The following is a 15465-nucleotide window of genomic DNA, read 5'->3' on the forward strand; positions in this document are numbered from 1 at the left end:
ATAACACTCACCTCAAGCAGCCTAATATCGTTGACCCCTCAACTAGATACATGCGGATAAATCATAGGATGAATTCGCTTAGTAATAATAGCATAGGATGAGATATCCCGCGGGACTTCCACACCCATTGAAATCGACTACGATGTATATGTGGTAACACACAATATTAACTGTGGCAGCCATGGGAATACTACATGTTATTGGAGTAAAAAGTGATAATGATCCTCCCAAGCAGTCCAGTATCGTCGACCCCCACTAGATATATACTATTGTAGTAAAAGATAATTACACTCACATCAAATGTCCTTCACAATCCATCTTTAAATATTTTTTATATTATATAAAGAGAGATAAATTATGAATTTGATGATCAAGTTGGCTAAGAGGTGAAATTTTTTTTTTCGATATATGTCCAATAAAAATTAATTTTTTGTTTTATTACAGTCGGTCTGTCATCTATAATCAATTGACTATCTCGTTGGACAGAGACAAAGGAGGGGGAGGAGGTTTCCACACGGAGAGAAAACGAGTGAGCAAAATTATTATTATTATTATTATTATTTCCCTTTCCCCCTGGTCGTTGTCGTCTCGCTTGGTCTCCATCGCCAGCGTCCCATTTGTCCGAAAACCCTCATGGCCGAATCGGGAATCCGCTCCCAATCGAGCTGCGCCGCCCGCTGATCCCCGCGCAGGGCATTTGATGCCGCTGGAACCCGATCCCGATATCCTTGGAACTCTTGTATCGAGATGAGCGGGGACAGTGACGAGGATGAAGGGCGGGCGGTGGCGTCGTCTACCATTTCGCCGCCACTGGATTGGAAGTTCTCGCAGGTATTCGGGGAGCGCATGGTCGGAGAGGAAGTCCAGGAAGGTGCGATCTTTGTTACGCCACTTTGATAAGATCCTTTGGTTTTTTGTGATCGATTTGCTTATCTGAGATTTCGGGTTTTGATGCGAGTTGAGAATTGTGTGTTTTTTCCGCTAGATTGATCTCGCTTGTCATTCTTAGGAATCTTAGAAATGCAAGCAAATATCTGATAGCTAACGCATGTATTGTTATGGTTTCCCGATAGAAAGATCAGATTTGGCGATTGGAACCACGAATACGTGATTTTCCTTGTTTAAATGTTACCTTGCCCTACATTTTTGACAGCTTAGTGATCAATCTAGGAAGTATGTGCTCATTTGATTTGCAAATTTCTGGTTCCTTGCTAATCGTTTCATTAGTTCCTCCACAAACACACTTGTGGTTACTCCAGGTTCGATGCTGTATGAGTTTCTGTCACGTGCCTGGGTGCAGGACTGGCTCTAAAACGATGAAAATTTGTCTCTAGTCCGTTGTTGGTTAAGGAGTGCTGGTGACTCCACAAGAGGGATGCCTTTAGTTTTAAGTTACCATGACTCTTTTGTTTGAAACAATCTTGCTGTCTCTCAAATTAGGTAATCCAACTCTTCTAGTGATACTGTCATTTGGTGAGATGAGCCTTATTTTTCTTTTAAGGGTCTTAACTATGTTTTCAGCCATTCCCCATTAGTTCCTAGCAACTTTACTTGTCTTCTTCTTTTTTAATGAATTCTATGCTCATGGTATGGAAACCTCCAAGGATGGGATTCAACTTGCACAACCACTTAAATTTTTAGTATAACAGTGAATTTTGTTACTGGACTAATAAAGAATTCTTTCATGAAAGCTTCTATGCCCTGCAGCAAGTGGAAGTTTGAGCAGATGTAGAGCCTTGGACTCATTCTACTTAAGCAACCATTTCTTGTTTCAAGTTTAGTTTAGCCACTACGTTCTTGTTGATGAAGGAGGGTGTACTTCCTATTTTCTTGATTCAATAAGAACACTGATAGGTAGTGAATGAATTATGGTTGGTATTTCCATGATTTAAGACTAGTGGACCCTATGATGATCATCAATGAGACCTTAGAACTTAGGAGATTCTTGATGCTGTTTATATGTCTCTTTTTTTGACTCTGTGTGGTATCAATAACTATTTACAATGCTAGTCAATCAAGAATTGAATTAATTTAAAGTATAGACTCTTTGATAGTTGTTTAGCCATCTTGGCATTGGATAGTTATTGCACGAGTAATTGTGAGGGTCTTGCATTGGACTAGTATTGTGGTTATGGTGTCTAAGACCACCTCGTCTTTTGCTTATATAGTCATCCTAATTGTATCTCCCACGAGATATCTTTAGGTAAATGTGTATTTTCTTCTGTTTGCAAGTGTCAAAGCAGTTCAAGGATGAAGAGATCTACTTATTTGGATGTTGTCAGATTTCTTGCACGGGTTCAGAGTCTCTTGAACTTGCATAGATACTCATTAAACAATCATGTTTGATGGAGTTTGGCCGATTCCTTTAAATTTCTTTCTTGATCTCAGCCCACTCAAGTTTATGAACTGCACTTGAAAGCCCAATTTTTGTGGTTGGAGATGATCTCAACGTTTTCTCCTTTGCTGATTCATTGATATTTAAACTAATGTTCACAATTTAATAATCATGTGAGTAGCTCATCAATGTGGTCATACCTTGTGAAGTTGAATTGCGGAGGTCAATGTGGAACCCTTCCATTTGGTTTTGTACCCTATAGGGGAGCTTAGAAAAGAGACATGGATGTGTTGGGTTCCTTGAGAGTACTATATTACCTTCATCCTCAACCTTGATGGGGGTACACATGATTTCTACCTCTTTAATCAGGGTAGTGATCTTAGTGTCTTGTCTCTTTCACTGTGGTTTCAGTATTGTTCAATGTGACTTTGGTATATCTTTTCCATCTGCTTTGAAACCCCAACATTTATTGTTCGAGATGATTATTTATCAACAACGTTGATATCAATTTGTTACGTGTCTTGGTGTAGGATAGGGTTTAAGAATAAATGAATAATTAAATTTTAGAGGTGTTGGTTTAAGAATGATGAACTTTTGGCACCAATTAGAAAATGTTTGAGAAATATAGTATTGCATACACCTTTTTGTTCTCTATGGTGATACTTTGCAAGTTGATGTCTTGAGAGATGTCCCTTAGTGGACTGAGAGGGGGGAGTGTGGTGCTATGAACTGGACTGGGTCAAAAGGTGACTAGTGTCATATTTGAAAAGGGGTTCCTTCACGAGATTTTCTTTGAGATGAATCATGGATCCTCAACATCTAAAGCAATAAATAAGGATGGCTAGGAGGGAAGCGCATAGTGTTGCTGCAAATTGCACCACAGTTGGAGCAGCTAGGTGAAGGGCTTGCAATGCAACTGCATGGAAATGTGATACTAGAGCTCTTGGATAAAGATGTGCAACATGGATGCCGTTGGCAGTGTGCTGATAGGGGAGACAATTAAAAACCGAGATGGGGACAGACGGGAGGGTGATAAATTGAGAAGAAATGGAGGATAGATTGTATATTCTTCAATGAACATTGTTTGAGCCTCACCCACTCTTTTATAGGGTTGATTACAAGTCTAATAGGTTGCATTTTACTCAAATGTAATTCTTGCTGGTTGTTTCCTTGCTAATCGATCAATTCCACACTCCCTTTCTGGTGCTTCTTCTCTTGCCCCACCCAGGGTTAAGCCTCATCACATCATATCAGTTTCATTTTAACTTTTTCTTACATGTGATTTTCTCCAAGTTCTTGTAATCTCTTACAATAATCTAGTTTGTCATGATGTATGAAATGCTAAACAAATTCCTTTAATCATTCATTTGAGATTCTTTTAGTTCATAGTAACACTTTTACCTCAAATTCGGAACCTTATGTTAATTTTAAAGCTCACTATTGATGTTTATTGATAATATGATGGTTACTTTGAGTTCTCATTCATAACCTTTCCCCTTGCCAATTTATATGAGAGTAGGCATACTTTGCCAATGGATTTTACATTTGTGAACTGATTTAAAGACATTTACTTCATTGTTCAATTAAGTCATCAAACCTTGGTTCTTTGACGATATCTGAGCACAAATCTCCATATTTTTATTCTAGTGGCATATTGTGGATGGTGATGAAGCCTTAGTTACTGATTTTGACATTATGGAATATACAGATGAAACAAATGAAATACTACCATCTTCTTAGTCATAGTTCAGTATGAGGTCTAAGTTGGTAGCTGATAGCCAAAATAATGAACATTTTAGTTTCCTTCATGATCTCTTTTTTAATTTCTATGTTGGTTTTTTGTTCTTTGTTAAATGGTTAGATTAGGTTCAGTACTCATTTTGGTTTGTAATTAAACCTTGGAGACTATCCTTTGTGGCAACTAAATTAAGGTTCATGGCAAACATGGATCTTACTAGGAAGATTAGAAGTTTTGAGGACTCAGGTTTGTAAAAACTCATTAATTAATTTGTCATTCATATTGAACCATTTAATTTTATATTGATTTTGACTTTTTTTCCATGCCAAAGTTATCTTCTAATTATGTAGATACAGATACTAATTTTTTGCTTAACAAGGTTTTTTCTGTATTATTAATAAAATTGTCAGTTGGCATGAACTTTTTAATTTTTTTTTCTTGAAGTTGATATCATCTCAGCAATAGAATTTGATAAATCTGGAGATCATCTTGCAACTGGAGATAGAGGAGGTCGCGTTGTTTTATTTGAGAGGACAGATGCTAGAACTGTATGTTGCTTGCTACTCCTTTTTTCTTTTTGGCTGAAATGCCTTTCAGTGTGATCTCCATGTGATGTGACTATTTGTTTTATAGCATGGCTCTCGGAAAGATCTGGAGAGGCAAGATTATCAATTTAGCAGGCATGCTGAGTTTCGGTACAAAACGGAATTTCAGAGCCATGAACCAGAGGTGTTGATCTCAATCACCAACCAGAATTTGATAGGCTACCTGGTGCTAACTTCTTTAATTGTATGTTTCAGTTTGACTATCTTAAAAGTTTGGAAATAGAGGAGAAGATCAATAAGGTTAGATGGTGTCAAGCAGCTAATGGTGCTCTATTCCTTCTCTCAACTAATGATAAAACAATAAAATACTGGAAGGTAAACTTTATGCTTCTGTTATCTTTATAAAAGTGTTTTTTTTTTGTTATCATAAATTTATTTTTCACATGCTATCTTATATACTTGTTAAATAGGATCTAGCTGTGGAGAGAATCTATCATGCCATTGAATTTAGACATCTTTTACCTGTTCCAACTTAGTTACTCCATATCTTTATAGACGAGAAAATTCACACCGATGTACATATTTATACACACACCTATTGAATGTTCTTTATATACCATCTGAATGATCTCATCAATTGCCCACTCGGTCCTAAACCCTTGTATCATTGACAAACTTGTTTTTGTAAACCATGGATTAGAACAAGGACTGAAATCTCGAGCCGTGCCGCTCGAGACGGATGATTTTTACAATTCCAACGCGGGACCGAGTAAGGGCAACAATTTTGGGTGTGTCATTATTGCATGCGTTATGTGCGCGCAATAGAAGGGAGAAGGGAGAAGGGATCAAGACTTGGAAGCATCCGATGAGAGATTAGCGGTGGCGAGGTGGAGGTGGCGGTGAGGCGAGGTGGCGAGGCGACGGTGAGGTGGCGGAGAGAAAAAATCATGAACAGGAAGAGAGGCGGTTGCGATCGACGTGGAAAAGTTAGATTTTATTAAAAGTTTTAATTAAAATCATTATATTATATGTATAATTTCTAATTAATTATTATATAAATTTAAATTATTTAAATAAATTGTTAATTAATTAATATAATTATAATATATAATTTTATTATTTTTATTAAAACTATAAAAAAATAAAGTAAAAAAAGATAATCTATATAATATATAGTTATATAATTTAAAATAATTTTAAAATCAAACTTTAAATTATTTTTATAGATTAAAAATAGATTAAAATTTTATAAACATATTTAAAATAATTTTTAAAAATGATAAGTAATTCTAAAATTTTATGAATAATTCTAAAAAATTAATTATTAAATTTTTTTAAAATATATAATTTTTAAAATAAATTTGATTTTAAAATGCAATATAGGCTATATATATATATAATTTAGAATATTATAAAATATAATTATATAAATTAATAAATAAATAATTTATATAATTATTATATATAAATTAGGATTTTTGTGTTAATTTAAATAATTATTATAGTTAATAATTTATTTATTTTTAATCTTAGAATCAATTTGAGATTTGAAATCATGAATATTAACATATTTTTTACGTCTAGGAAATACTTTAAATTAACTTCCTTTATTTTGGAAGTTTTGATAAAGATATGTTATCAAGTTATATAAAATTAATATACAACTTATTTTTAAATTATATATATATATATATATATATATATCGGCACGACACGATACTAAGCAAACATGCATATTAAAATTTGGACCAGCAAGAGGGGGGGGGGGTGAATTGCTTACACAATGAAATTCAACCATTTCTCGATCTTTGACTTGATTAGATTAGCACAATTAAAGTAAGCAAAACCAATTAACATAAAAGAAATAACAATTTAAAAGAGTAGGTAAAAAGTCAGAGTTTTACTTGGTTATAACTTAGGTGGTTGTTAATCCAAGGCATTTGAAAAACTCACTAAAGAACTCCTTTGTTGAAGATAGAGAAACCTTTTACACACGTTGACAGCTCAGAAATGATTAGGAAAGTTAATACTCAAGTTGTTGTCTATTTTCTAGTTCCAGGGGTCTTTTTATGGCTTTGGAAAATTCTATCCAAAGCTTGAAAGCGCCTTCCATTAGGTTCATGGCGCCTTCAGTTAGCCAAGTTTTATCGTCGAAGATAAAACCTTATCTTCAGCCAACCGTCATCAGAATACGCCTTTGACACTGTTCATGGAAGGCGCCTTCCTTGAGGCAGATCAACTCCTTAGTTGATTTTCCTTCTCTTCGAGCAGGCTTCCACTTCGGCTTCTCATCCTTCAGAAATGCCGCGCGCGTCTTTCTCACTCCACTAGGGTACTCTTACGCAGCTTCTCGTCCCTCGGATGCACCGAGCCTATCAACTCGTTTCCCGTGCTATCCTTCTCATCCGCCGCGTCTTCTGCTCGACTTCTTGCGTTCTTAAGTCCCCTGCATTCTCAGACACACGACATCAAATAACGCAAAGCCTAACTTAACTTGGTTGATCATATCAAAACTATTCCGGGGTACTAACAATTCTCCTCTTTTTTGATGTGATCAACTTAAGTTAAGTTAGGGTTAAAAAAAAATAACATAACAGTTAAAATAATTACAATTTACAAACATGAAATAAATAGGCAATATTAAAACAGTTAATATGCAAAAAAATGTACCTCCCCCTAGACTTAATCTAATATTTTTCTCTTTGATCACGTTAAGAATAGGGGTAAAAATTTTAAGGGTTACACAAATGATGACTAACACTTAGAAAAATTTTGGAAATTATTTTTCGAAAAATTGAATTTTTGTAATTTAAGAACCAGTTTTAGAAGAAATAATTTAAAATTATTTTTAATCGTTGAAAAATTCTGAAATTTTTTGCAGTGATTAAACAAGCTTATCTAAAATAGTGATAAAATTTTCATGAATAAAAGAAAATAATATCAACAACAACAAATTATTTTCAACGGAAAGATAAATTTTAAAAAAATTCTTAACAAATAGATTTTGAGCTCATGTAAAAAAAAAAAGGGCAGCCCGGTGCATAAATAGATTTTGAGCTCATGTAAAACAGAAATTATATCTTTAGAAAAATTAACTTTTCGAAGATTGACTTTTTGAGAATTTTTAATATTAAAAATTAGTATTTTGATAAAAAAAAATTCGTAGAAAATTAAATAATGGTTGAAAAATTTCGACAAAATTTCTTTTGACAAAGAACATGATGTTTTATCACATAAAAATAAAAATTTCAACCTTGCAAAATAATTTTAATTTCACAAATATGATTTTTTTTGTTAAAAAATTCATAAAAAATAATAAGGCGGTCAAAAAGGAAAATTTTCCTACAGATAAGTAATGAAATCCTTTTTCTTTGAAAAATCACGATCTAATTAATTTCGAACTGAAAGGTTACAAAACAATTAATTTAAAAAAAATAATTTTAAGCATGCAATTAAAATATTAACGCAAATAAAAATTAGAACATGAATGGAAATTTAACCTAAGCATGATTTTAGAACCCAATATAGGTTCCTACCTGGATTAATTAGAAATTTTTTAGGAACATATTTTTTTGACAATTTTCTAATTTGGCCTATATGATATTTAAAATATCAATTTAGTTCTTGATAATTTCTATCTTGTTGAACATGTGAGCATGCGTCATCCTTGTTTAATTTTTCTAATTGTTCTTTTAGCTTTTTATTTTTAATTTTCAAATTATCAAAATCTTCCGGTCTGCATGCATTTGCTATTGTTAACTTTAACTTTGCATTTTCTTTTTCTAATTTAACCATATTTCGAGTAAGCATTTTAATAATCTGGTATGATTGTTCAGAAGATAAAGCACGTACCTCACTTACCTCGTGCTCTGATGCTTCTTCATCGATGCTTTCTTCTGATGACGCTCCCCCTTCGTCGATGTTTTTTTTCTAACGATGCTCCCCCTTCGTCGATGCTAATCTCTAATGTACTTTTTTCATCCCTATGATGATTCACCACTAGTGCCAGTCCGGCATAGGCCTCGATCTCAGATTTGGAGGACGATGATTCATCCCACGTAGCTTTTAAGTTCTTATGTTTCGTTCGTCTTGATTTTTTGTCTTTTTATTTTTCCTTCCTTTTTAGTTTAGGGCAGTCGTCCTTAATGTGCCTTTCTTCTTGGCAGTTGTAGTATCGAACCTTTCTTTTACTTCGAAGGTGTTTCTTTGTCTACGATTTGTGAAATTTGTTAGTTTTAAGAAATTTACTAAGGTTTCTTACCATTAGTGCTACTTCATTTTCATCGATGGAAGTTTCTGAATTTGGTGTCTATTTTTGCCTTTAAGGCAATGTTTTGATTCGGCTCCTGTTCTGCACATCTAGATTCATGAATTTCAAAGGTAGAAATTAATTACTTACCTCTAAGTCCCTAGAGATATAGTATGCATCTACTGAGGTTGATCATTCTGATGTTCTTGGAAAAACATTAAACGCATACCTTAGCGAATCTGGGTTGATTACTTTTCTTTGAGATTCGTGAGTTTGGTAATTAGCTCCTTTAGTTTGCAGTTAAGGGATTGTTTCACCTTCATTCAATCGAAGATTTGTCAGTTGGTTCCGAAGTAGATCTCTTCTTGTGAGCTTGACTTCGGAGGATCTTTTGTGAAACTTCAGGAATTTTTCCCAAATATCTTTTGCAGACTTGTAGACTCCGATCCTGTTGACCTCTTGTCGTGGTAGTGCAGATAGAATTCTGCTTTTCTGCTTGTTCCTTCTTTGTCCAGTTGTCCTCTTTCTTTAGATCGCCATTAGTTGTCGTTCGGTACTACTACAAAACCATTTTCAAAATTAGAAAAATATCGAAATCTATTTTGAAGTATAACTCCATTTTCTTCTTCGAGTGGGCGAAGTCTTCCTCGAACTTAGGCGGGTGGATACTTGTTACCGCCATCGTCTTCTGTGCTTTGGTCGACGGTTAATTCTTCTGAAGCAACCTTGCTCTGATACCACTTGTTGGGACCGCTGCCGCGGGTAAGAGGGGATGAATTGCCTACACAATAAAATTCAATCCTTTCTCGATCTTTGACTTGATTAGATTAGCACAATTAAATTAAGCAAAAATAATTAACATAAAAGAAATAACAACTTAAAAGAGTAGGTAAAATGCTAGAGTTTTACTTAGTTATAACATAGGTGGTTGTTAATCGTTTGAAAAGTTCACTAAAGAATTCATTCGTTGAAGGCGGAGAAGCCTTTTACACATGTTGATAGCTCATAAATGACTAGGAAAGTTAATACTCAAGTTGTTGTCTATTTCCTAGCTCCAGGGGTTTTTTTTGTAGCCCTTGGAAAATTCTATCAGAAACTTGAAGGCGCCTTTCATTGGGTTCAAGGCACCTTCAGTCAACCAAGTTTTATCACCGAAGATAAAACCTTATCTTCGGCCAACGGTCATCCGAAGGCGCCTTCAACAGGCTGGAAGGCTCCTGCAACACTGTTTATGGAAGGCGCCTTCCAAGCCTTTGAAGGTGCCTTCCCTAAGGTAGATCAACTCCTTAGTTGATCTTCCTTCTCTTCGAACAGGCTTCTACTCCGACTTGTCATCCCTCGGAAACGCCGCGCGCGTCCTCTTCCGCAGCTTCTCATCCCTCGAATGCACCGAGCCCTTCAACTCGTTTCCTGTGCTATCCTTCTCGTCCGCCGCGTCTTCCGCTCGATTTCTTGCGTTTCTAAGCCCTGCACACTCAGACGCAAGGCATCAAATAACGCAAACCTTAACTTGACTTGGTTGATCACATCAAAACCATCTCGAGGTATTAACACACTCAACTAGAAATAACCCAGTTGATTACTTGGGCAATTGTAGTCAATGAGCATGCAACTATTCCCTTGTAAATGGAATCATCATGTCACAATCAAATCTAGTTCTAGGCAGCCATAGCTCAAACAAAATTATTTTGTTCTCCTAACCCCAACATTTAGTTAACTCAGGAGTTGACTAAATTGCCCAATTGATTAAGGCTCAACTCCAATCGATTTAATTTGCTCAGAAATCCTTCACTCAACCTACACCCTCGGAAGCCTAAGTGAAATCTCGGTATTGGTTGAACTGATGACTTTCCTACAAGCTACTAGGTAGTCTAACCCCCTATCTAGTCATACAAACCATCTCTGATGATGTAGCCCAAAAATGAGAATCTTAAGATTATAATCACTCTTAATCTCTCACAACCTTGATAACTTACAAGTCTTTAACTACTCTATGCCCTTATTTTAGAGTCCACCTTACCAAAAGTTTCTAGTTCCTTGGATACATCAAGCCGTCCTTCTCTACTCACCTCTAAGTCCACTTTATTATGGATTTCTGACCATCAAACACAGACCACCTAACTTCAAGCTAACTTCAAGCATCATAACTTGACCATGTTGAATTATGACTTTTCCAAGCTCCATATTCACTTTGCCAAACTTCTATACACTTGATAAATTTAACACTTTGCCAAATACATCAAAACAACTTGATCGGATTTGACTACTTAGGAGCATCATTGCACCATGTATATCATTAGTAAATCATGTGTGGGACTTTTGTTACTTGCATATGATAAATTTTCATATGTTGTTATGTTATGGTAAATATTTTACTATAGTTTTGATCAGAGTTCTTTGTCATTCGTATAGCTTATGGAGTTCATGGCAGGAAGATGAAACGAATTATTTTAAATGCTTACTCATAATCTCTTGTTATTGGTGCTTCCTTAATTTCTCATTCCTATTCTTCAAAATTGTTAATTTAGGTTATATGTGTTTTTTTTTTCAACAATTACCAATACAGAAGTTTCACCTTAGGCTGGTACCTTATGTTGTTTTTTGGGTTGAATTCCAACAGGTACAAGAAAAGAAGGTGAAACAAGTTTCTGAGATGAATTTAGATGCTTCCATGATTGTGGGAAATGGTTGCAATGGTACCTCAACCACAAGTGGTCCTAGATTGGGTCTTTCTAATGGATGTGCTAGAAGCAATTTTAACTATTTGAGCAATGATTTGTCCTTCCCTCCAGGAGGATTTCCATCACTACGTTTACCAGTGGTAGTTGTACTAAAGACATTGATTATATCTTTTCACATGGATCAGAATTATAATATATAAAATAGATGTTCCCTCAATAAGTATCTCTTTGGATACAATATTATGTACATGTGTTTAGGTACTTGTAGGTATGTAGGTATATATGTATATGTGAATGTATGCATGTACTCAGGCATGTAGGTATATACATACATACATACTTGTATGTATGTATATGTATCTATGTAGTTCGTATCTAGGTAAACACATACATATGTTACATTCTTTGATATTGCTGTTTATTCATTGTGGTCTGTTTTATGATGATCTTATTTCACTGGTGCAATTTTGAAGCCAGGCAAATTGAATGAGTTGCTGTATTTGATGGGGTTAACTCATGCCCTGCAAATGCTTATTTCTTATTTATAGGTAACTAGCCAAGAGAAGAGCCTTGTTGCTAGATGTGGAAGGATATACGCTCATGCTCATGATTACCACATAAACTCCATTTCAAATAACAGGTTTATCCATCTCCAGCTCTTAGTGTCCTGGTTATTTTTGCTGTTCCTTTTGTGCTTTATATTGTAATTTCAATATATGTTGCAACCTAATATATCTTTATCTTTAATATTTCATATATGTCATTTCATGTGTGCATTGTCACAATTGGTATACTGGCATAAGCTCCATTTTTGGAACTCATAATTAGATAAATTGAGTGTTATGTCAAAGAAGTGTAAGTAGCAGTAGGGCGACAAAAAATTAATTAACATAAATAAAAGAGATCAATCATGATATTGCTAAACTTACCACTTAACTCTAGACTCATTAGTAGGATAAAATCCACGTAATGCATCACAAAGGCTGGACAGAAGATTTGACCTCGCCATCATTGTTCTCTGCTTATGGTTGTTATGTGCACTTCTACTTATTTACAATTTTACCACATATGCATCCTGATGCTTGAGGTTCTTGGTCAGATTAGGCTTTATTGTTATTGCCTATTGTCTATGTTAGTTTTGATATTATTTTTTTTCTGAACTTATGGACTATTTTGCTCCACAGTGATGGTGAGACATTTATATCAGCGGATGATCTTCGAATCAATTTATGGAATTTGGAAATTAGCACCCAGAGCTTTAATATTGTTGATGTGAAACCAACAAATATGGAAGATTTGACTGGTATTTAGTCTATTCATGTGGGTCTTGTTTTAACAGTATAGTTGGAACTTGAAAGTACCCATGCTTTACCATGTTAAAAAAACAATTTTTCCTTGCTTGACTGAACTATCTCCTAGAGAATGCTGTTAGCACTTTAGCATGCTCGGTGTTGCCTATTCTGCATAGCCTGTCTTTGTTCTTATCTAAGGATTTTTCTGCTGATTATGTAGTTTTGTCATTTAGAATGATGCTGATTCTCTTTTCCTTCTTTTACTTAACAACCCATCCAAAGTTCCCAAGGAAAATTGTCTGTTGGTGTATTAATAATACCTATAACCCATGTAAGTATACCAAAATTTGTATCAGTTTTTAATATATTGAAAGTTAAATTTACATTTTGATATCAAAATTAATAGTGTGATTTGGAGTTTAAACTAGTAAGGTTTTGTCCCCTTGTTTGAAAGGATTTTTTTTTCTCTTCAAAATATTATTATTAATTTTCTGATGTTCTAATAATGTGTTAATAGACAAATGACACCAAAAAAATAAACCTATGATCCATCTTGGAGATATGCATGCTATCTTAACCTTAACCGTTGGAACAATTTGTAACATATTACTGTCAAATATTAATGCAAATGATCCTTTAATTGATCTATACATGTATCTAAAAATAAATAAATATAGAAACCGGATCAACATGGTGAGTTACCAAAATCGTTTCATTCTGGTTAAAACTTGAAACTCTAGCATGCATTGAGATTTTAAATCTTAGGATACTCATCCACTTATTCTCTCTCTCCCTTTTTTTAGCAACAACCTCCCTTTGTAAATAGAGACAAGTTACATTTTACTCATTTACTACTATGGAAATCAGTTGCCTGCGTTCCCTCTAGCTCAGGCAATCTCTGTTCATAATTACTTTTGTTTCTCCACTTTGAGTACCTTTGTTTATTAATTTTTGTGAGGAAGCATGATTTCCATAAATTATGCGCAATGATAGCATAGCTAGTTTCCATAATTTTTTTTTTTTAGTTTTTTAGATAAGGCTGTACTAAAGTCTTAAAATGTCGGATAGAGTTTTTAGTATTTTTATTAAAAAAGTTTGCTATTTTATGAGAATAAGTTGTGATATAATTTTATAAAAAGGAGTTGGTATCCCATTTATTAGACAAGTTTTCAGTTAATATAATTTTCAATTTCAACATGGTATTAGGGTTTAGGTCTTAATACTAGTTATTCTTTAATTCACCATTATCCTTAACACGGCCATCATCCACTAATCATTCGTATTTCGATACCTAGCTTGGTTCCTTCTCTCGTTATTTTTCCCTTACATAAAAGAAGTTAATTCTTTCATATTGTATATGTTATTCCTAAATAGTATCCTCTCTTTATCTTCATGTGCTCTTAATCTTATGTTCCTCTACTCTAGTCCTTCTACTCTGTTTTGTCTATATTTTCTATTATGATTTCCTTATTTTGTCTGTCCTCTCTCTCTTTCTTGGATCACTTGCTATCCCATATATATATAGGGAGGGTTTTATTAAAAGAAAATATAGGGGGTTGATTTGGTGCAACCCCCTATATCAGTGGCGGCGCCGTCTACGCCACTGAGGGGGCGAGCCTCCCCCGATGACTTTCGAATGCCCTGACCTGTGAGGGTCGCGGACGACGCCACATCATATCAACTCCCCTATATATATATATAATCTTTCTGATTTGTGTGTAAAAAAAAGAGGTAAAAACACACACACACACACACACAAAATAGTATGAAATTTTTTCTCCAACCACTGATCACCTCATCTCAACTCAAGAACTTTAACACAATTCCCTTTCGGAGCTCACTTAAAATAGAAAAGATAACTCTTAAACATTGGAAGTGATGACAGGAGCAAGAAATCCCCATCCTTTTCTTTTAGTATGGAATTCTCCCCTTGAAGATAAGGTATGGTGAAGTAGGATGTTTGTTCATTAAGTAATGTCTGCTGACACAATGCTTTTTTGATGGAGGATGATAGCACTTGTACCCTTTCTGAGTTGTGGAATAATACAAATATGCTAGAGACAATTATTTATAGTGTGAATGTTTGGATAGAATAATTAGAATGTTTCCATTGGACTCTTAAACTCCAAGAACCATCTTCTATGAAGGCGAGTAACAGAAGGTTTGTAACAGGGAAAATTTCTGACAATTTTCACTTCTTTCTTGTTTGGTAACTGACTGGTAAATCACATTGGTAATATATGCCTGCTCTTATTAGTTCTACTCTAAACTGAGAATTATTTGCATGTGCAACCCTGAGAACTTTAAGTTAACCTATGTGACTTTACAGTGCCTTTGCCATGATTGATTTATTGAAATCCTGGTTTGAGTTACCCTTTGTCTTGCCTTGAACCTTACCTCAGCTGAATTAAGTTTAGTTGACCAAACTTCCACTTGTTGTGGTCGAGGTTCTTTCTTTTGATGGAACGATCATGACCCATTCATATTCATATTCATATTCATATTCATGTTTCCATATGATCAAGTCTGAAGAGGAGGAATTCAATTGGGAAGAGCTTTACCCAAACCTTCAATTATAGTTGAGGCCAAGCTTGGGAAGATAAGGACTGGGTACTGTGTTAAAGT

At 34.7% G+C, this 15465-nt stretch overlaps 1 protein-coding gene across 2 annotated transcripts in view; it reads left to right on the plus strand.

Moving 5' to 3' along the window:
• Positions 1–500: 500 nt before the first annotated feature.
• LOC122006191 (serine/threonine protein phosphatase 2A 55 kDa regulatory subunit B beta isoform-like) overlaps positions 501–15465 on the plus strand; it is a 31473-nt gene continuing 16508 nt past the window's right edge. Inside the window, exons 1-7 of one of the 2 annotated variants that reach the window (XM_042561598.1) lie at positions 501–871; positions 4518–4621; positions 4707–4802; positions 4874–4993; positions 11488–11691; positions 12097–12188; positions 12733–12851. In XM_042561598.1, the coding sequence (XP_042417532.1) occupies positions 748–871; positions 4518–4621; positions 4707–4802; positions 4874–4993; positions 11488–11691; positions 12097–12188; positions 12733–12851 (859 nt within the window). In that variant the 5' untranslated portion in view covers positions 501–747. The remainder of the gene's footprint in view (positions 872–4517; positions 4622–4706; positions 4803–4873; positions 4994–11487; positions 11692–12096; positions 12189–12732; positions 12852–15465) is intronic. The other variant, XM_042561599.1, reaches the window with a different exon arrangement.

This window comes from Zingiber officinale, chromosome 7B, assembly GCF_018446385.1.
Source record: "Zingiber officinale cultivar Zhangliang chromosome 7B, Zo_v1.1, whole genome shotgun sequence".
Taxonomy (NCBI): domain Eukaryota; kingdom Viridiplantae; phylum Streptophyta; class Magnoliopsida; order Zingiberales; family Zingiberaceae; genus Zingiber; species Zingiber officinale.